The sequence below is a fragment of the Festucalex cinctus genome, chromosome 13 (assembly GCF_051991245.1).
Source record: "Festucalex cinctus isolate MCC-2025b chromosome 13, RoL_Fcin_1.0, whole genome shotgun sequence".
NCBI lineage: Eukaryota > Metazoa > Chordata > Actinopteri > Syngnathiformes > Syngnathidae > Festucalex > Festucalex cinctus.
In genome coordinates, this window is record NC_135423.1 from 9,408,379 (window position 1) to 9,429,254 (window position 20,876).

Sequence of the window (20,876 nt, forward strand, 5' to 3'; positions counted from 1 at the left end):
ACTTCATTCAACCTTGTGGAACGACGAGTCCTAGTCTAGTGAGTATACTGAATGGATGGCAAATATTTATTTAGAAAAATACAAAATATGACACTTACATTATAGCGGCACTCCCCAAGCGGCCAACCGCACCCCCCACCCCAAATTCTATCCCTCAAAACACACACTATCTGGCACCACGTGCTAATCGTCGTCATCGTCGTCAAAGCGAGTGGCGCAGATTCTGGCAAATCTTTGCGTCTGTCTCTTCCTGGAAGTGGGCGACATGTCGGGACAGCGTCGAGGACCCCTGCGAGGAATGTGAGGCGGAGTCAGGCCACGCTCCTGTCAACAAGCAAAAGTTATTCAAGCACAAAGTGTAAGAAATATTGTTGAAACAATATGGACAAACACGTGCCGATTTGCTTCCCGGGATTAAAATGTACATAGAAGATTATTGACATATGAAAAATTAAATAGGGTTACATGAGTTCAGTTATATAAAAACAAATATGTAATTCCCCTTCAGGTATAAAATGCATAACAAATACAAATTGAACAAAAAAATATAAATTACTTTCTGCGAAGTGTGTGCTTGTACATTAAAACGGTATGAGATTTAAAATTAAATTTAATTTGGAAAATAATATATTGTATATTACACCAAAAAAAAAAAAAAGAAAAAGCCACACTAAATTCCCTGCTGAAATTAAAATTATACTGTAATAGTTTATTTTAATTACATGAAGTTTAAAAAAAAAAAAATATACAAATGGAATTAAAATGAAAGTATCTGTAATATAGATTCATGACATAAATCCCTTATATTTATCTATGAAAATAAACACTTTCCCTTCTGTGATTAACATTTGAAAAACAGATTTAAGTGTAAAATTAAATTAAAAATAAAATGAATACTCTAACAATTGGGGGAATAACCAAATAAAAAAACAAAAATTAAAACAGTACTTGTACACAATAAACAAACGTGCTATTTTTTGTGGATTTTCACTACTAGTGGCAGTGGTTGGTCCTACTCCTACTGCTCTACAAATAGAGGGGATTCACTGTATTGAGTTACAGAAAAGAAATTATTGCTCTGTGTTAATTTTGGGGTAATCCTGAGAGTGCCCAGTCACAACATTTCTGTGAGCAATCAAGCTTGCACCCATGTTCTGGAGGCACAAAACTTCAGTAAAACGTGCGGCCCCCTAGTGACAATTAAAGCATTTCCCAACAATTAATCAGTACTCACTGCATCGCTGGATGAATTGGAGAATGAGGGCGCCAAGCGTACCACTCTCAGTGAGGCCTCCAGTTGGTGGGATGGCAGGAAAAAGTTGGGAAGGGAGCTTTTGGTGCCAGAAGTTAAACAAAAAAAAACACCTGATCTAATCTGGTTTGTGGATGGAAAAAGTCAGCGTTTAGTCTAGATTTGTTGTTGTATTGTTCAGAATGTGGAGAAGTAAGCAGAAGATCTATTGTGGTGGGACTCAGGGCCACTGCTCACGACGAATTTTGTCCAAATCTTTTGAGTCAGTTTTCCAAATATTCACTTTTTTTTTTTTTTTACTCCTCCATTTTCGGCAAATAAATGCTTCATATGACATTTGTTTTGGGAATTTTTAAGTTTTCAGCAAAACCACATTTCTTCCAATATATACCTATAGATAGAACAATCACAGAAATTGTTAACCAGCAGTCATCGATTTTTTTGGTTTCCTGTAAAAGTGATGGTTTGGAAGCTGCAAAGATTCTGCCTGTGTCCTGCAAAATTGAATGTGTTTATCTTAACTTAAACTGATGGATTGATTGTAAATGTGAGTAAAGGTCAAAGAAGGCCCTTGCATCCTTCCATTTTCTATACAGGTACAGTATGTGGTGCGTATAGGAAAAACGTTTAGACACCTCTGTAGTAAACAGAACAAATAATCCAAAGTGAGGCTCAAGGTGGGTCGTGTACTTTGGTACAAATGTCAGAACTCACAATGAAGGATACACTTGTTTCTCCGGCGTGGGCCCTGCAGCACCGGCTGCTGTCGTCGTGTCATCATCGTCGTCGCTCTGAGAGATTGAAGATTCTTCTTGTGATGACTTGTCAACTTCCTGTTTCCTGCTGGATTTTGTCCGACTCTCCTCCTGAGCTTCCGGGTTGTCCCGGTCCGATAGGATGCTATTCCACAAATCGGTCTTATCCGTGGAAATCGTCACCTCATTCAAATGTCTCGGCTCCACCACCACTTCCTCGTAATCCTCCTCCTCCTCCTCGCTGCACTGTGATTTACGTTCTTCATCGTCATCAGTGACTCCTGCTTCCTCGTCGTGGCCGCAGGCCTCTTCTTCCTCAGGCTGAGATGTTGGAAATGGCGACCGGGGGCAAGAAGCGACGTGTGGGCTGGAGATCATGTCAGAGTGGTTTTCTTTGGCTGATCTATCATGGAGGATGGAGGAAATGGCTTCTAGGCGGCGACCTTCAATTTAAAAAAAAAGAACAGATTACATTCACAACAAATTGCATTTTCATTCATTATGAGGAAAGTTCATTTGGAACACATGTGAGTTAACAGCATACTCAAATTAATTAATCTGTCCACTTTAAAGATCTGCTGACAGTGAGCTAGCACAGCCTAAGATAGAAGCTCACCATTGTGGACATCGTCAGGTAACGCTTGGGACGTGACAAGAAGTTGCCGCGTGTCACTCTCAACCCGCTTCTGCTCGTCTTGTTCGGCGGCAGGCAGGAAGGCAGGCGACGCAATCTTGCTGCTGAAGTATCTCTGGATGTTGTCCTGCTCACTCATAATCTTTCTGCGTGTTGACACAATCAATTTACCGTCACCTCTTGGCGGGGAAAAAGTGGTAGTAGTGCTGCACGATCATATCGTGCATTGTTAAGTTTGTGTACGTTATGCGCAATAGTTACGTCGCAGATCCTGCGATGTACGTTAAGTGTATTGATATGTAGTGAAATAATTGCAATAGATAAGTGAACAGCAGCTGGATCTAGTTATCGATGAGAGTAGAAGAGGGTACTAAACGTGAAGATTAGAGAAGAGGGTTGCAGGGTTGAAAATAAAATGTACAGTACAGCCCTAGTTAGAAGTAAAAACTGCTAAGGCTACCTGATCGTGGAGAAGAGCAGAGAGCTGGAGGGGTTGTTGTCGCCGCTGCCATTGCAGACCGAGTGCAGGCCAGCTTGCTCCTGAAGGCTCTGATGATGAAGACGCACCTTTTGCATGTGCTCATGGTGGCGCTCTCTCTCACTGGGCACAGAGCTAGTCAAGGAAACACTGCACATTAGGGGTGTGCCAAAAAATCGATTCATAAAAGAATCGAGATTCTCATTTATGAATCGAATCGAATCGATATTAATACCCAAAAATCGATTTTATTTAAATTAGAAATGAAGAAGAAGGGGAAAAGGCACTTGTAGCCCACATGCTGTTTTTGGGGAAAAACGCACTTACAATACAAAATTAATAAATGTTTCAAAAAAAAAAAAAAAAAAAAAAGACACTTTAATGTCTCTATTTGTCATTTTGTCTTGCAAATCAGACTGGAGTAGATCATGACAATGTTGTGCATATGTGTAAATTGAAGCAGAAATCATTTATCAATGAAAAAATTTGGAATCGAAAATCGTTTGAATCGAGAATCGAAAATCGATTCTGAATCTAATCGAATCGTGAGACAGTCAAAGATTCCCAGCCCTACTGCACATCATTGTTTGCTGCCCAACCTCCAATGCATTTTCAAAATTCAGTATTATTTGTACATAGGTCATTTTCATTTACCGTAATTTGATCATTAATGGTCACGACATACCCCCCTTGAATTGCATTTCAAAAAGAATCCTTTTATTTATTTATTTATTTTTTGTTTTATTTTTTACTTCTTTCACTAGTGGTCCTTCTTTGTCACTCGGTGCAATACACCAGATGGGTCTGCGATCTTAAGTGCCAGGATGATGTACACATGATGTAAATAATAAAAAGTACACACATTTTGGGAAAGAGGTCATCCATGCGGTTGGGGGACGAGATGTGCTGCTCAGGGTATCGACTGATGTGAGAGGGGAAGCTGCTGTACGTGGCTGTGGTCTGGTAGCTGCGAGGCGCAACCTGGGATGAAGGCTGTAAAGAAAACACACGGTTTTAAAACAGCGGAACCTTTGGTTCATAAACATATAATTGTTCTGAGATGCTGAATTGAAGCATTGTTTCCCAAAGAACTGAATGGAAAGAAATTCAAACTGCTCCAGCTTTTTCTGCTGTTTAGTAAGCAGCAGTTAAACATAATTTGGCGTAACCTTAAACGCTGGCTTCCTACCAAATAATGAGGAAAAACTTTTGTGAAATTAAACATGTCATGACTTTGACTAATACTTTTTTGGTGGCATCGCAAACTATTTAAAAAAAAAAAAAAAAACTAAACTGAGAAAAGGCTTTGTCCCGAAAGTCGTCAGATGTCCAACATGTTGGTATTTCTCTCTCTCTCATAATTGACATGGCAAGCCAAGATTCACCCCCTAAATTTTGATCCTCTCCCTTAAAAACTGCGCTGAACTTAAATCCAAAATGATTTGATTGACGCCACAGGGATCTATCTGTTAGTCATTTCAGGTGTTTACAAACCTGAATTTCACAGACAAGCTGGGCGCGACCTTCCTCCATGCCTACCTGTTGAAATACGGACTTGACAAATATTTTCGTCGGTTGCAGTAAGCAATCAGATTCCAGGTGACAAAAGCAGTGAATGACTTATTTCTACAGCTGAGCAATGCCTTTTGGTCTTACCGCCGCATCCACAGCGGATTTCTTTTGCCAGCGGAGGTCTTGTAACCATTTCAGCGGCTTGACGGTCACTTTGAGCTGACCGTGGCAATGGCCGCTTAAGTCGGTCACGTTGTACCAGCCGCACAGCGACTGCAGGCCACACAGCAACGGGGTGAGGTCGACAGAGGCGAAACCGATCCCCTGCTCCGCTTCGGAGGCGCCTTTGTGCCAGATTTTGAACATCAAGCTCTGTTGTGGGTCAAGTAGGAGCTGCTTAGAAAGCCTGATGAATACAATCCAAAAGCATTGTTAAGCAGCCAAGTGTGGAGATTTCCGGGATAATTTTTGGGGAAGTGGCACCCGCCTGCAGTCGCGCTGGTGGTCCCACACGGGGCAGTTTGTGTCGGCCACCACCGCCGTAGATACGGGTTCCGCAGAGTCAGCGGTGACGTACGAGACGTAGCAGCACAGCGCCCCTTCGCCACTGGCAGATGGTGGGCAGCCTGCCACAAAGGCAGGGAGTGCAAATCATCAACATTCATGCATTATTCACTGAAAATATAGTGTTAAAACTGTCAATTTTGTAAACAGTACATTGCATTGAATGGTGACGTTATGTCAAGCTGAGTGACAATATGGTGGGCCGTGTCAAGTTACTGTTCAGACTTTTTTTTTATACAACTTTGTGTACGCTAGTACTGTGTGCCTTTAAAAGGGGTGTGGCCTATTGAGTGCAGGATCGGTCTCCGCGAGCCTCTGGACTGAGTATTGGCTTACTGTACTGATTGAGCATAAAAAAGTGCAACATTTAGAGCAACTAATACATTCACACATTTTTAAAAATAAAAGTACCCTTACTATTAATCATTAAATAACATTTTCCATTTCTTGAAAATCAACATTTTCATTACCAATTTCTGTATTAGGAGTTACATCTGATGTCAGTAGTTTATAGATTAAAGTTGTTTTAATTTCACTAAAATAGCTAAATCAGATGAAAACAAAATACAGCAGTATCCATTAAAAACAAAACAAAACATTTAAAACTTCTGAATTCAAATAGAGGTCAGGTTAAGTGTTTAAAACCCAAACTGTGGACAACGCCTCCTTGGCAGAGGTAATAACTGTTTCACATGCTCACCATTCAGACTGAGGTTTTTGGCACTGTGCACGGCAAGCGTGACCGGAAAGGACTCGTCGTCACTGATTATTTCGTTCGGCTGCGACAATGCGACATCTTGAGTGGTTTGGCTTTCCGTAGTCTGAGGCGGCGCCTGCTCCTCTACTAAGGCTTCTTCCTGGCTGTCGGACTCCACTGAGTCGTCTTCCACAGTTGGACTGCAACCGGCGGTCAGGCTGATGTGCACACGGAGAGCGGCGCCCTGCAGGTCTGCCGCCGTGCGCTCCGAACAGCGGATACACTCCTAACACACATGACCGAAGAAAGAGCAATGAATATTCAGTAAACACATCTGTGCAAAAAGAACAATTATGAACCCTCAGGGCTGAGGACGTTTTACATCAGTTTTCATTTCCAAACTATTCTGACATTTTTGGGCTTTATATCTTATTCAAGCCATTGCTTATAAAATGATTTAACTGGTGTGCAAATAAATAAATACATGTGCTTAACAAAGTAAAAAAGTCGATGAACAATTTAAGTGAATATAATCCAAAATATTAATTTACTAGAAAAAAGTAGGGGGGGGATTAGAGTGCCGCTGTGGATCAAAAACATTGACGTTTCCACACCACTTCAAGCATGGTGGACAAAAATGTTGAAAGAAAAGCAGAGAGAAGCTGAGGCACTGAATTATTACAGAGCAATTTATTGTCGACGTGTCGCGACTCAGTCCCTTCATCAGAGGTCAATTGTTTTCTGCATGGGTGCCTTTCTACTGAAATGACTCGTCTGTCCAAAGGTGCCACGTTCAAAGGTTTTCAAAAGGACATTTTTCCGTTAGGACCTTGAGTTAATTTTTTTTTTTTGTTCACAGCCTAACATGAATAAAGATCAAATACTTGAAATTTATTTTACATTCATCCATTTTTTTCTACCACTTAGGTGAGCTGGACCTGATCCGAGCGGACTTTGCCCTACTCGTTAGTTACCCAATCACAGAAAATGTATTTTAAAGACCTTTTTTTTTTTTTTGTTAAGTTACATAATAAACATACTGGCCTTCAAATGGCTACAAACCTAAAAAACACAATCACTATATTTTACTGTTATTTAAAAGATGGACTGTTTTGAAAGTGAAAAAAAGCAGTTCATAAGGCGCTCTTAATAATTTGAACAATTTGCTTGCTGATTATTTCTTACCGCTGAGTGTCGACTTCTGCTTGTGAGCCTTCACAAGTGAGGACAAATCGATGAAGGCGGACCCCAGCAGGCGGTCCGTGTCCCGGGGCCTCTGGCTTTTGTCCTTCTGGAAAGCCACCCACACCTGCACTTCCAGCCTCTCTTCTCGAAGGTACCACATGAGCGGCTGGGAGCTCACCAGCTCCACGGTGCGACTCCCCTGGAATGTCACGGTGGTCTGGCCGCCCTCGGTCGCCTCGCCGGCGCACGGGTGCTTCATGTGCGAGCAGAAGGCCTCAAGCTCATAGAACTTGTAACAGAGGTAACAGTATGTGGAGCGCTGCAGGGTGTCGTGCCCCGGCAGGAGCAAGCAGTGGAGCGGTAACCAGGCTCTGGGAATGGAGAAGGTCAGAGATAACTTCCCGGTGCTCTGCTCCCAGGCGCCCAGGTCGTCACAGTCCACCTGAGCCTGGGTCGGATCCCAGCCCAAATCCCGAGCGGCCTGAATGACCCGCTCCCGCTCCGAGTGGTGGGCAAAGCCGACGGAGATTTCCAGACCTCCAACCAACATGTGCTGACTTGAAGGAGATTCCCGGGATGCATAGATCCCGAACCAGCCGGAAATACCTTAACATATAGAAGGGAAGGGACCCTGAGATTGTAGCTATATGTACAGCTCTGCAATAAAGATGACAAAACCACTGTAAAATGATCAGTGTGCCTAAAATGAGCAAATTTGTTTATTCCTGTGAAGAATTGATTCTCAATTGGTGGGTCGAGCCCCAAAAGTGGGTAGCAGACCCTTTTTGGGTGGGTCACAGTCACAGACAACAGCTAGAAATACATATAAAACCATTGTTTTGGTATGGGATAAGAGTTGTATTGCATTTTTGCTTAAAACAGCTCTATTAAATTAAACGATTAAATGAATGATTGTTCAATCATTCATTCAATCAATCAATCAACCAACCAAAAATTGTGGAGTATTTGTGGGGGTAAAAAAAAAAAAAAAAAAAATGACCATGGTCACAGAGAGAGAAGTACACCTGTTGTTTTCCGGAGGAGATCTACCAATGGGATTTTCACAGTGCCCAACATCACATCTGGGGGCTTGGAAGTAAAACCTGCACAGAAAGACACAATATCAGTCCATATCTAATGGATCAGTATGAGAAACCGTGTTCATTCATTCAAAGCAGGACTAAGGTTAAAACTTTTCCAGGATGCATTTTATCACAGGGAAGGTTTTTAATGCTATAAAAGCAGATTACAACTTGAAAGTCAAGGTACCACTGAACATACTTTTTGTGACATTTTTGTTTGGTGGTGTGCCACGAGATTTTTCAGATGTCAAATATGTGTCTTGGCTCAAAAAATATTGGGAAACACTGATAATTATTTGAAGAAGTGTCACTAGACCTTTGCGACTGTCTTTATTCCAGACGGTGAAGACGGCCAAAGCGTCCGCCAGCTGCTCTGCCAGACTGCAGGTTTCCCCGCCGCTCTTGTGGACGAGCGTGTCGCAGCGCACATCGGCGTGGTGGTCAAACTCAGGGCAGAAGGTCCTGGCGGCCACGCGGGTGCACGTCGGCTCGTCGTCGGGCAAGAAGGACAAATGGACGCTCACGTAGGAGTTGACGCCCACCTTGGCAAAGTAGTCGAACCTTTCGTCTTGTCGGGCTATGACCCTGCGACGATGAAGAAACACAGCCAAATACGATTGGGGGGGATGTGTTAGCAGCCAGTGAATGGAGTTGTGGGATGATGTGGTGTCTTCATACCTGGCTGCTGCCTGCAAACCACACCCTCTGTGGACTTGAAGCACAAGGGTCACAAGGCAAGAGGCGGCTCCTCTGCCAGTGGGCACGTCTGCTCTCACTGGTCGGTGCTTGTAGCGCACGCACACATCCAGGAGGCCTGACCAAACACACACACACACACGCACACACACGCACACACACGTCACATTTCAATCTCAGATTGGGACAGCAAAAAAAACGTAATTGTGAGCAGGAAATAGCAAAATGAGTCACAGTGACGGATGTATTGGAAATAATGATGTGGCATAATTAAAAGAGAGTGAGTTGAGAGTGCAGACCAGAGGGCCGAGGCTGATGTGTCGGTAGGCCATCTACTTTGGGGAGCAGAGGTAGCGAGAACATCTGGGCCTCATCGGGATGCCGTCCCTGCATAGTGACCATGGCGCACAACTTGGACAAGGGGAGAATTCCTTTGGCCACCAGCTGGTCTCGCACATTGGGATAATAATATCTGCAGCAACGCATGCAAAAACGTGTCATGTTTCCCTCTAACCTGGTTATGGACCGACTAACCGCTACAAACCTGCACCACACTTCAAAATGGACACCCCCGCCGCCACTGAGCCCTTGGCTGGAAAGAGAGCTGAGAAGTAGCTTCTGAACGGGAACACCTTCAGGAGCAAAGAGGGCGTGCGTCTCCGTGTGGCCAAACACCGGGTCGGGCGCACACAGAGTGGTGGTGGTACGAAAAGTCTTCAGGTTGGTGTCTGTTAAGAGATGAGAAATGCAACGTAAACTTAACATTGATAAAGATAAGTAGAAAGGAGGGGAAACAAACGGTCCTAACAGCTTTGAACATTGAACACTGTTGAAATGGAGGAACCAAAAAAAATTAAAAAATCAAGGAACATCAATCCCCCCTCAAAACACAATAAAAAAAAAAATTGTACGTCGTGAAACTGCTCACTATATTCGTCGAGGGTGGCATCCACATCAGCGCCTTCTTGGCAAGGGAAAGCGTACTGTATGTAGCAGTCGGCCTCCCCCCACACTGTAGACTGCAGAGGTGTCAGGCCCATCACCTTTTCCACCCTGATCATGAACACGTGCTCGGTCGTCGCTCGTGCCTGAGATGTGATTATCTGAAGGGGAAAGAGGAAGCGCTTCAGACAGAGATTGGAAATTCATCTGTTCGCCATAAAGTCACACATAATCGAGGGAAGAGAGTAAGTAATCTATGATAGCACAAGGACAAAAGTCTTTTGACCAAGGTTGAGCCATTGAGAAAACAAGAGTAATTGGCTTAAATTAGGGATAGTATTGTCTTATTTCAAGATATCCATACTTGCGACATAGCCGATACCAGTACTGTATCTGCCATTACAATCAGGAATTAGACATTACATCATTAGAAAATACCCATTCATTTTATGCAAATTCAAGGAAAAATACTATATTGGGATGTATAAGTCTTTCTGAAAAATAGTCCGTTTTGGGGGGGAAATTTTATGCATCAAAAGTATTAGTGGCATTGGTACTTGGTATCTACATTGGTGACTACTAAAGATGTTAGGTGAGGTAAACTGCTTCAGAAAAAATGTAAACCTATTGGGGTAAATTTTAAATTTGCACATTTTTTTTTAGGATCCTGTCCTGCATTATCTGCTGAGAAATTTGCCAAGTTGTTGTTTTTGTGCTCAAACTAACGGTATTGCTTTGCAGCTATCGCAAAGCATCTTGATGTCAAGGAAGTATTGACATTGACGTGAATTGAGACATGGACACATTCATTTACACATTATTAGCAGCAGCAGCATTAATTCACCGCCATTGTGTGGCAATCTGTACACAATTAGTTGTGGTTTGGCCCCGTTTCTCCATTCATTGCACTGTCATAGAAAAAATGTATTGACCACCCCCGTTTTCTCCAATTTCTTATTCATTTCAAATGTTTGGACAAATATAAAGATTGAGTCAGCTCATAGGAGTTAAATTTAAGAACTGATATGTAGTTATTTTCTGTGGTTTTCTTGATAATAACCAAAATCACTTGGTAAGTTCTTACCTCAACAGCTTTGACATTGGACTGCCAAAAACAGCACTTTTAGACATTCCATGTTTTCTTTCTTACATGTCATCCACCTTTACTAGTACCGGGTATTCAAATGAATAAGAAATTGAATAACATAATTTCCCCAGGACTGTGTACCAGGCAGCCAAACCCCAAACACAAGTTTTTGTCATCAAGTCAGTTCAGGTCAGCAGCAGTCACGTTCTGCCACCCGGAAGTACCCTGGCGCCTATTGCATACAAACATTAATACACAGACTCTACACATGCATGAAGGCAGGAGAAACCTTGGTGGGCGCACTGGGCTGGTGGTCAAGCAAGTGAAGAGGTCTAACGGGCGGGCTGCCCATCGAATCGCACTCCTCGTCTCTGGCGCGCTGCAGGGCGAGCACCTGCTCGCAGAGGCCCATGGCCAGCGTGACACGGAGGCTTCCTCGGCAGCCGCCCGAGAATACGTCCACCACTGGCATGTAGCAGTCCACCCCTAAAACGGGGTACTGTGCCTGCAGAAGGAGGTGGGTGATCTTTGGATCCCTGTGAGAAAAAGGCTGAGGAGTCAATCACACTTGAAAAAAGCCAAGCGCCCAAATACATGTCTCCTTTGCTTAACTCAAGTGGGGAACAAAAAATGACTGCAGATATCTCGGTTCAAAGAAACTATCGTTCACACATCACATTTCAACTGTTAGCTTAAGCTTTTTAATAGTGATTGTGCAGAGCAAACAAGTGAAGGAGGTAAAGTTCAGGCACAGATATGCGGTATTGGTCACGGCAGAAAGACTACAGAAGTGTTCATATCTAAAACAAGTTCCAAACTTGCCTGAAGGACATGTAGAACTGGTGTAGAGGCAGCTTAACGAGACCGAGGAGTTTCTCGTGGCTGGATCCGCCCGTCTTCTGCCAAACTTCGATCACCATCATGTTGTTCCTCATACGCTCCAGTATGTGTGCAGTCAAAGGCACGGGAGTTACCTATATGCAGCAAAGTACAAATATTAGTTACATTAACCAAAAGCGCGATCGTACATGTGACGGCTGCTTATTTGTATGTGCTATAGTCCCACCCTACCTGGACAAAATTAAAAGAAGGGTTGGCGCGTCCCCAGCTGACCACAGACCTCGCCACCTCGTCACACCAGAAGAGCTTACAGTTCAAGTACACGTTGACGGCCTGTGCCGGCCCACTGGTGAAGTTCTTGCCATCCGGGACCATCAGCAATGTGTGCAAAAGGATCTCAGGGTCATCCGCCGCCGGACGCCGCGACGTGTACGCCGCCGGTGTTGTGTGATGTGTTGGAGGAGGGGCTACTACGGAGTGCTGAACGGGAACCCTCAGCGCGTAGTCTTCTGACAAGCGAGCGGCTGGGTCCTCCGAGCATAAGTTGACACATCGCGACGTCGTGTCGGACTCTCTCGGAGGAGTGCGCGTGGATCGTGACGATGAGGCGTCTCTTTTTTCTGAGATTTCAGAGCCCCTGTTAGTAGAAAGTTCAAGCAGGACCTAGGAAAAAGAACCATTACCGCTGAAGCATTTTTTTCCCTTCACAAAAACGTTATTTAAAAAAAAGAAAAAAAAAAGATTTAAAAAAAAAAGACTTACTTTTCTTGGAAAAAAATACACAAAAATTCTTATTGTTCAACTCTTAGTTGCTTGAAAAACTATTCTAATTCTATTCTTGTTTTTTGTTTTTTTCTTCAAAGACATCTTTTGATTTCATTCTTGATAGATTGACTTTTTCATTCCTGTAAAATTAAAATTTTTCTGGAAAAATAAGACTATTCACTCATAGGATTTTGAGGTTTGTTTCTCAAAAAAGTATTTTTATTTTTGAATAATTTCAAAAAGACTACTGTAGTTGGATTCCAACTATCCTTAGAAAAAAATCCAACTTTTGTTCTTGATTATGCACGAAAGAAAAAAACAACAACTTTATTCTTGAATAACGAGTGCCTTTTTCTTAAAGAATAAACAAAAACAAAAAAAGGTACTTTAACATCATCGTAATATTACGACCTTTCTCCAACAAGAATAAACTTTTTTTTTTTCCACGAAAAATGACTATTTGGGGAAAAACACGACTGTTCTTGGGGGGGAAGAAATACTTGAATACAACCTAATTCTTGTAAGTTGAGATAATTTCCTCACACAAATATCACTTTATTCTGGTAAGACTTTTTTTTTTCCAAGATTACAAATTGCAAAAGTACCACTTTCATCAAATTTTTGTTGTAGAACAATACAATGCTCTTGAAAAAGCATACTTCATTCTTTAAGCAAAACAACTTAATATTGTTAAGATTATATCTTTTCCCGCTCAAGAATCATGACAAACTATACACACACACAGTGAAATTTCCATAATCTATGTAGCATGTTACCCTGAGAAGACAGAGTTCGCGCATAGCGCCCTCGACGGCGTGCACCGGCAGAGTGAGCGACTGGCAGAGCTGCTGACTCTGCAGCAGACATCGCAGTGGATGAGCGGCTTCTCCGATGACGACAGCCTGCAGCGACAACAGTTCAGGTCAGTATTGTACTTTTCTTTCTCCACTATATGTCTGTCAAAGGCAAAATGATTAGCTTCTCTGACTTTACCATTTTACTGTGTTTGAGTAATAAACACTTTTCTTTTATTCAATAAGTTACTGACATCATAAGCCCCAAAGTGAATCCAAGTATTGCAATTTAGAGTATTTTAGTTGCAAGACAAAATTCTCAAAACACCCAAAAATGTCCATGTTTTTTTGTCTTCTCCAGATCTCCATTTTTTTTCCAGAGTTGTATATTTTTTTAAGTGTATTTTCATTTACTTATTAGGAATAAGCCCGTACTGGTACCAGGTATCATTATAAGGCCGATATCAGGCCTTATTTCAAGGTATTGGTATTGGCGCTCTTGCGGCTGTTTTACAAGCAGGGACAAGAAATTAGAATTAGAAATATTCTCATCATTCTGTTGTCACACACTCACTTTCTTTTGGTCATTTTTTCTGACGTAAATTCGAAAAAGGAGATCGGTTGCCCACCAGAGTTCCAGTGTGGTTTTGCCGAAGCGGACGGGAAACACAGAGAGCTGATGGAAGCTCACCTCTTCAAAAATGCACAAACAGAAGCATGTCAGACGTTCACCACTGGAAAAACAAAAACATCACAAACAAGCACCTGCCAGAATGTTGTACCTCCTCCTGTGACATTACTGGAAGCAGCTCTGGTCACCTCCACGCCTGGCATCACACTTCGTCCAGGTCGACTGGAGGAGGAAGGCTTGGGGAAGGTATACTCGACAAAATACGTGCTGCAAAAAGAGATATCATTCTTGACTGACACGCTTTAATTTGATACATACAAAGAAACGGAGTTACAAGCTGGGTCATGCAACAAGTTAAACGTGGATGCCAAGGTGCCACGTATTTCCGATTACCGTACAGCATTTGAAAAGCATCTCCTACCACTTTTTTCTGCATAACAGTGAAGGAGATTTGCTTGAGTTCTTCCTAGGTGGGGGGCTCGCGCACCCTGCGGGCACACTCATGGACTCGATGGTCACTTTGGCTGATCGCATGAAACTCAGAAACGTCAGCTGCTCCTGACTCAGAGGACGGCCGACATCCGTCAGAGCACCGTGAAGCTCTGAAACAGGACTAAATAAAAGTTCCAACAATGTGGACGTGGAAAAGTATTCATAAAAAAAAAGTTTTTCTTAGAAACAACTCATCTTTGGGCGCCTTACTCGTCGCACGACCTGGACGCGGGCTCTCTTAACTGTTTCTCGGACCCGGATGAAGTCTTCTTCTGCACTATACTGTCACCTGTGGTCTCATCTGGTCTTAACTCTGACGTCTGAAACACAAAAATGTGTTCCAACAAAAGACTGAATTGGTAACTCTGCCATTCTTTTTCCACATATGAGCTACTAACGGGGGTTTTGTAGAATAGATTTTCCAGCAAGCTGTGATCATACAGCGGGTCGCCAAGTTCACTGTCTCCACTCGCGCTGCTGTGACTGGACAGAGACTCGGGGAAGGAGCTTTGGCCCTCCCACAGAGGCGGGGGAGATGTCTTCAACCTGAAGGGAAGGCATAGAGCATCACTTGGTGCCACAAATATCTCTGCAAATAGAAATGTGACAAGTGGTTGCCATCATCATGGAAATTTAAAAAAAATAATGGCCTGAGCACTTCAGAACCCTCTCAAATCCTCCATGACAAATATTTAGAAAAAAACATTTGATTACTAAAGTACATGACCTATTCTGCTGCTCTTCTCACCAATAATGTTCCATTTGCGCTACTGAAATTGAGTTTTTAGGGCAAGTGACACAATTTGAAAAGACACAGTTATTTTGACGCATCGACAATTTCAGCCCGTCCAAGTTTATTGCTTCCTGCTTTATTCCCAGCAAATCCCATTCATTTTGCAACTCCAGCCACAAATAAACACCTGATCTCAATTAATTAAAGCACTCACGCAATTAAGTGTTGGTACCTGCCAAGGAGGAGATTGACAGCTCTGTGGTCCATGTCAGGAGAATAACCGAGGCCGCAGTCTACAACCGCGTCGCTGCCCGTATGCTTGACAACTGAATCAGCGTGCGGGACGTTTTCAAGTAACATTTCAGGGGGCCTGGACATCAGAAGGAGAAGAAAGAAGAGCCATTAACGGTGCACGCACAGCAGCCCATTCCAAATGTGTTCAAGACTACGCGCAAAAAACACTGGCGCAACTGGGCGCATTCTGGTTGGCAGCGCAGGTGATGAATTTCCCTGCCCGGCGCCTGTGCATGTTTAGTGGATTAGACGCTCCCGGATTGCTCCATTTTTACTGGTTAGCGCCACGCAAACGCTACGTAAACCTTTAGTGAATCTGTTCAATGTTCGCTTTGCACATGTGCAATTCGAGTACGTGCACCAAAAAAAAAAGTCACTTGTGGACCCGTGGATGACCTGGGACAGTGTCATCAGAGGTCCTAGTGGACCACCTCCAGAAACCCAGGCCTCACACGTATTCATTTGTTTTTATTCATCCCATTCCCCAGATAATATGCCCCATAGCAATTATGAGGAGCATTGATCATTTGGAGATTTTCACTCTTCACTGTCTGTCAGGCTCAGTCCCTAACCCATGCATATCTCATAATGCTTTGCAATGATATTCGAAGTAAGCACAAATCAAAATACCAAAATATCTTTAACGTGTGAACCAATATCACAACATGGATGTGCACAAGTGATTTTTAGTGGACCTTTTATCTACCTAGGTGCACGAGATACACATCCCTATATTATACAGGCAAACAATAAATCAACTATAACTAATCAATAAGCTAATCCACAACCATCTTAGTGCAAGTAAACCCTTTAAACACTTTGTAGGGTCACTCACATGGAGGGCAGTCTGGACTTGTACCTCTGGAGAGGGAGTTGGAGGTCTTTGAGAACCGGGGAAGAATCTATGTCGCTTTTCAACGCTGATACAACCATGGCGTCCCGAAGTTTGTTGCCACGCTCCAAAATGACTGAGACCAAAAAAACAAACAAAAAAAAAGTGAGAATGGGCGACATCAGCTGGATCACTACCAGCAACACTGAAACCCAAATGATGAATTGTACCAGGAGCATACTTTTTTTTATGTAGGTTCAAATGCTGTGTTTTCCCAGAAAAGTTGTAATCTTTCAAGAATAGAGTTGCATTAGTTCAGAGAAAAATTGTGGTGGCGGTGTGAAGAACAAGTCAAAACGTCACTGAAATAAAGTTGAATTCTAATGAGATAGTTGAACACATTTTTTCATGATTAAATGATTTTCACACCCCAAAAATATTTTTGGAAAACTGCAATTTTATCACTTTTTAAAAATAATATACAATATATGTTTTCCCCTTAAAAAAGCCCACCTTTTTTCACTCTTTAAAAAGGAATTTTTAACCCAATTGATTTTTTTTTTTTAATTTAGGAAGGGTAAGTCATATTAGTATGCAACTATTTTCCACAGAAAAAATTACTTAATTTCTGGAACAAAACAAAAAACAAAAAAAAAAAACAAAAAAAAACAAAAAAAAAAAAAATATATATATATATATATATATATATATATATATATATATATATATATTCTTCAAGTACGCCTGAATGTTCTTGGTAGAAAAAAAAAAAAAAAAAAAAGTTGACCTCAGATTTGATGTCATCAGATGTATTTAGTGTAACTTCTAAATCTCATCCAGTCTTTCTTTTTGTGACGCACCTGACAGGATGTCATCTCTCGGCTGATCCACAGCTATTTGAGAGGTTGCTCGCAACTTCAATTTCTCCACTGACTGATCCTTGTCTGTCTGCGTGGTTTGAGAATATGAGTGGTCTTTCCCTCTGAAACCAGAAATTGCATCAGCATAATTTTTTTCCCTGGTGCAGACGTGAAAAATGATCTTGACAAACCTTGGCGCGTTTCCATCGCTGCCCTCGTATGATTTGTTGCTGTTGGTGGGCGGGGGATCGTCAAACGTGGCCAGCGAGGCGACCTGAGGAACGTTGCTGCTGAAGTCGGTGGCAGGAACCGAGGAGCTGCGGTTGTCGCATGCTGCGGCCAGAGGCTCCAAATGGAGCGAAACCTGCAAGCAATGGCGTCATTGAGGTTTGCCTTCCCCCAATGAAAAACAAAACAATTCTTGCAATTTCATTTTATTTTTCCAAATTTAGAACTTTTCACAAGTACTTCTTTAAAAAAAAAAAAAAAAAACTCCTTTTCACAATTTCTCTAAAAGAAAAAGAACTATCGTTGAAAAGACTCCTTGAAAAAAAAACTGACTTAAAACTACTTTATTTTCAAATATTTTTCATTTTATTCTCATACAAAAAATCTTCAAAAGATTCCAATGTTATTTACAGTACTGTTTATATATATATATATATATATATATATATAAAACTTTATTCTGACAAATTGTTTTTCTAAAAAAATAAACCAAAATGCTTGTAAAAAAATATAATTTAGTCTTGAATAAATAAATAAATAAATGCAAATGACATAAAACATCCGTCAAAAAAATAAGACAACCCCCCGCAATATAAATAATTAAATAAAAATATTGTTTTTGTTTTTTTTTGTTTTTTTTAAGATTGCCTGTACAGTTTGTGAAAGTTTTGCAATGGTAAAAGCTTAAAAGCAGTTCTGCTTTAGTTCTATTATTTCCTAACATCACAATTAACACATCAGAAAGCGGAAGAGAGACCCGTCCAACCTCATAGGTTCCTTTGGACCCTTCGATTCATTTTGCCTGACGACCGATGCTAAAGCCTCGGCGAAGGTACATGCCTCCCACACTGTGACATTACAAAGTCTTTGTTGTTTCTTTACGTAGCAAACAAACGGTCATTAGCTCACCTCTAACTCGCCAAGCTTCTTGGAGGTGGGTGACACCAGGGTGTGAAATCCAGTGATGGGCTGCGAGTGGGACAGGCGGGAGATCTCTCTCACCTGAGCTCGCGCGACGGGAAGGTGATCTTGCTTGCTCAAAACCTCCAGCACCAAATTTCCCATATCTGTTGAAAAGCCGCCAGGCGGGTAAACTTTCAACGTGGTCTTAACATAAAATCTCCGATTCCCCTGATATTGATACCTTCAGCATGAATAGTGGTGGTTCCACTGTATTCCCCATTTCCCAAACTGTACCCTGAATTTTCTACACCTTTGCAACCCAAACATAAGGCCAGCTGCAGTTTACCTGCCAGGTAAGAGGTGAGCTGCTTGGGGCCACAGCGTACGGGGAAACGCGCCGTAGTTTTGATATTCCTGTGCAAGGACTGAGCGTCATCCCGAGGGTTGAAGTGCGTGCCGTCCGATGACTCCCCCCACCAACGCAGACGCACCCTCGTTGCCGGCGGAGGCCTGGCCACGATCCAGCGCAGACGGCTCACGGTCACACGTAGGAAGCAGCGCAGCTCTCCTTCCACTAGGGGGGGCAGGCTTGTGGAGGCCGCCACCTCGCACAGGGCTGCAAAAAGAGTCCCCATGGCAACTATCAGCACACACTCGCTACGGTCACATACAACCAGATCACGGATGTCCAAACTTTCTCCGCTTTCAACCGCATACTAGTGCTGGCGAATAAATCAAATTAATTAGGCATTTTCAAAATCGTCAATTTGAAAATGAGCTAAATCGTGAAATCGAACTGTGTGTAAATAAATACACTCTTCTTCTGGATTATTAAAAGCAGTTGTTCTTAGGTTCTGTTCAGGCTGGTCAATAAATTGAATTAATTAAATTAATTAATTAGTGCCTAAAAATTGTGAGCTACCTCTTTCATGTGGTTGTAGTTTGGCTCCAAGAGCTCAGATATACTCCCAAATGTAAACGTTTGCAAAAAATGTAGGAGGTTGGGGCGATTACTTAAGTAATCGATGAAATAATAATCAATCGCGAGAGGCACACGTGTGCGTGTGTGTGACTGACACAAGAGACAAGACCATGGCTTATATGAAAAGCAATACAGTATTACCAGTCATGCTGCGTTCATGGGTCAAGGTGACCCAAAAAATACCACATAGTACGTAATGTAATGCAATTAATAAAACATAAGTGGAAAATAGAGGCCTGCAGACTAAGTTGACTAATTTTTTAAAGAGAAAGTCAACCCAGAAATGTTCATTATGTTCTATGTAGCCTCACTAGTCTAAACATAGTATTGATGAACATTGCGTTTGTGCAATATTAATTAGGAATTTAGAACAGGGGTAGCGAACCCTGGTCTTCGAGAGCCGCTGTCCCGCCTGTTTTCCATGTCTCCCTCCAACACAGCTGACTCGTTATCATCATCATCATCATTATCATCATCATCAAGCTCTGTAGAAGCTTGATAACGATCCAGTTAATCAAATCAGCTGTATTGGTGGAGGGAAGCATGGAAGGCAGGAAGGACAGTGGCTCTCGGGAACCAGGGTTCCCTACCCGATTTAGAAAAGCCACCCGTTATAGACATGTCAGCGGGCGACCATATTGCTGTCAACTGAAAATGACAGGTAAATGTCATATGACCAAACTCAAGGTGAGCCATGATTGGTCGATACCTGATCCCTGAAAATAAAGCAAATGATTTATTCTTTCATCTTCCAATGGTTTGGAAGCACTTGTGGTTGTTGTTGAAAACTTTTGTGTGAATAGTCATTTGTGAAGATGTCATATTCATTTCATAAAGGCCTTCGTTTGTTGACATCTCAAAGGTGTCATGATGTAATACAAACGGCAATAAACGCACCAGTGGTTGAATACGTGAATCAAAGAGTGGCTTTACAAAGCAGGACATAAGACGATTATGAACCCTAAACTCACTGCTGCCTTTGCAGTATCGTTCTGACAACGAAAGCGCAACGCGAAACCATATTACATTATTTACAACAATACTAAATAGGTGACAACACACAGCTGACAACAACTTGCCAATCTAGGAAGCTAACCAGCTAGCAACACTTCACCTTTCTGCTTCGTGCCCCCGGCGGCTTTGACCGAGGCCTGTCTACGGCTCTTCATGACCCCACTCGGGGAATATAACGAGCGAAAGGGGACGACGAGGCGACACTGGCGTCCGTAAGCATGTTTTAGTTATTAAGCCATTTCAGTGGAAAAACTCTTTCAAGTCAAGATGACAAACAAGCCATCCCGCGCTCAACTGTTGAGTTCAACCGCAGTCCCGCCTCCGCTGCCGCTCACGGATGCATGACGGGAAATGTAGTTCACAACTGGCAGTGATCCGTAAACATTTTATGCCGCCACCTTTAGCGTCACTTTCATATTGCGGTTTGCTATTCGACGAGATTCAATTACATTTCAGACAATACAATTTAATAATATACACTCCTCTCAGTACACATAACAGTTGCTTCACTTCCGCTAACATGCACTAAAGCATAATGGGAAAAGAAGTTCAGAAGTGACAAGCAGCCTTTTTTTGCCAACACCAGCAGATGGCGACACTTAACTTGTCATTTGCTATACTGTA

The 20,876-nt window shown here is 42.3% G+C and overlaps 1 protein-coding gene across 1 annotated transcript; it reads right to left on the reverse strand.

The window, feature by feature from the left end:
- Positions 1-43: 43 nt before the first annotated feature.
- Positions 44-20,602, reverse strand: c2cd3 (C2 domain containing 3 centriole elongation regulator). Its single transcript, XM_077494233.1, is given in 34 exon segments — positions 44-324; positions 1,235-1,331; positions 1,979-2,450; positions 2,624-2,787; positions 3,102-3,254; positions 3,982-4,112; positions 4,614-4,658; positions 4,776-5,037; positions 5,119-5,257; positions 5,896-6,160; positions 6,162-6,178; positions 7,078-7,683; positions 8,103-8,180; positions 8,476-8,744; positions 8,838-8,973; positions 9,155-9,327; positions 9,400-9,583; positions 9,784-9,958; positions 11,174-11,420; positions 11,707-11,858; positions 11,956-12,387; positions 13,266-13,391; positions 13,858-13,976; positions 14,066-14,181; positions 14,336-14,527; positions 14,617-14,726; positions 14,805-14,952; positions 15,372-15,509; positions 16,269-16,401; positions 17,126-17,247; positions 17,317-17,489; positions 18,263-18,420; positions 18,603-18,872; positions 20,353-20,602. Coding segments are annotated over 34 exon segments (6,198 nt in total). The 5' UTR covers positions 20,408-20,602; the 3' UTR covers positions 44-183.
- Positions 20,603-20,876: the final 274 nt, after the last annotated feature.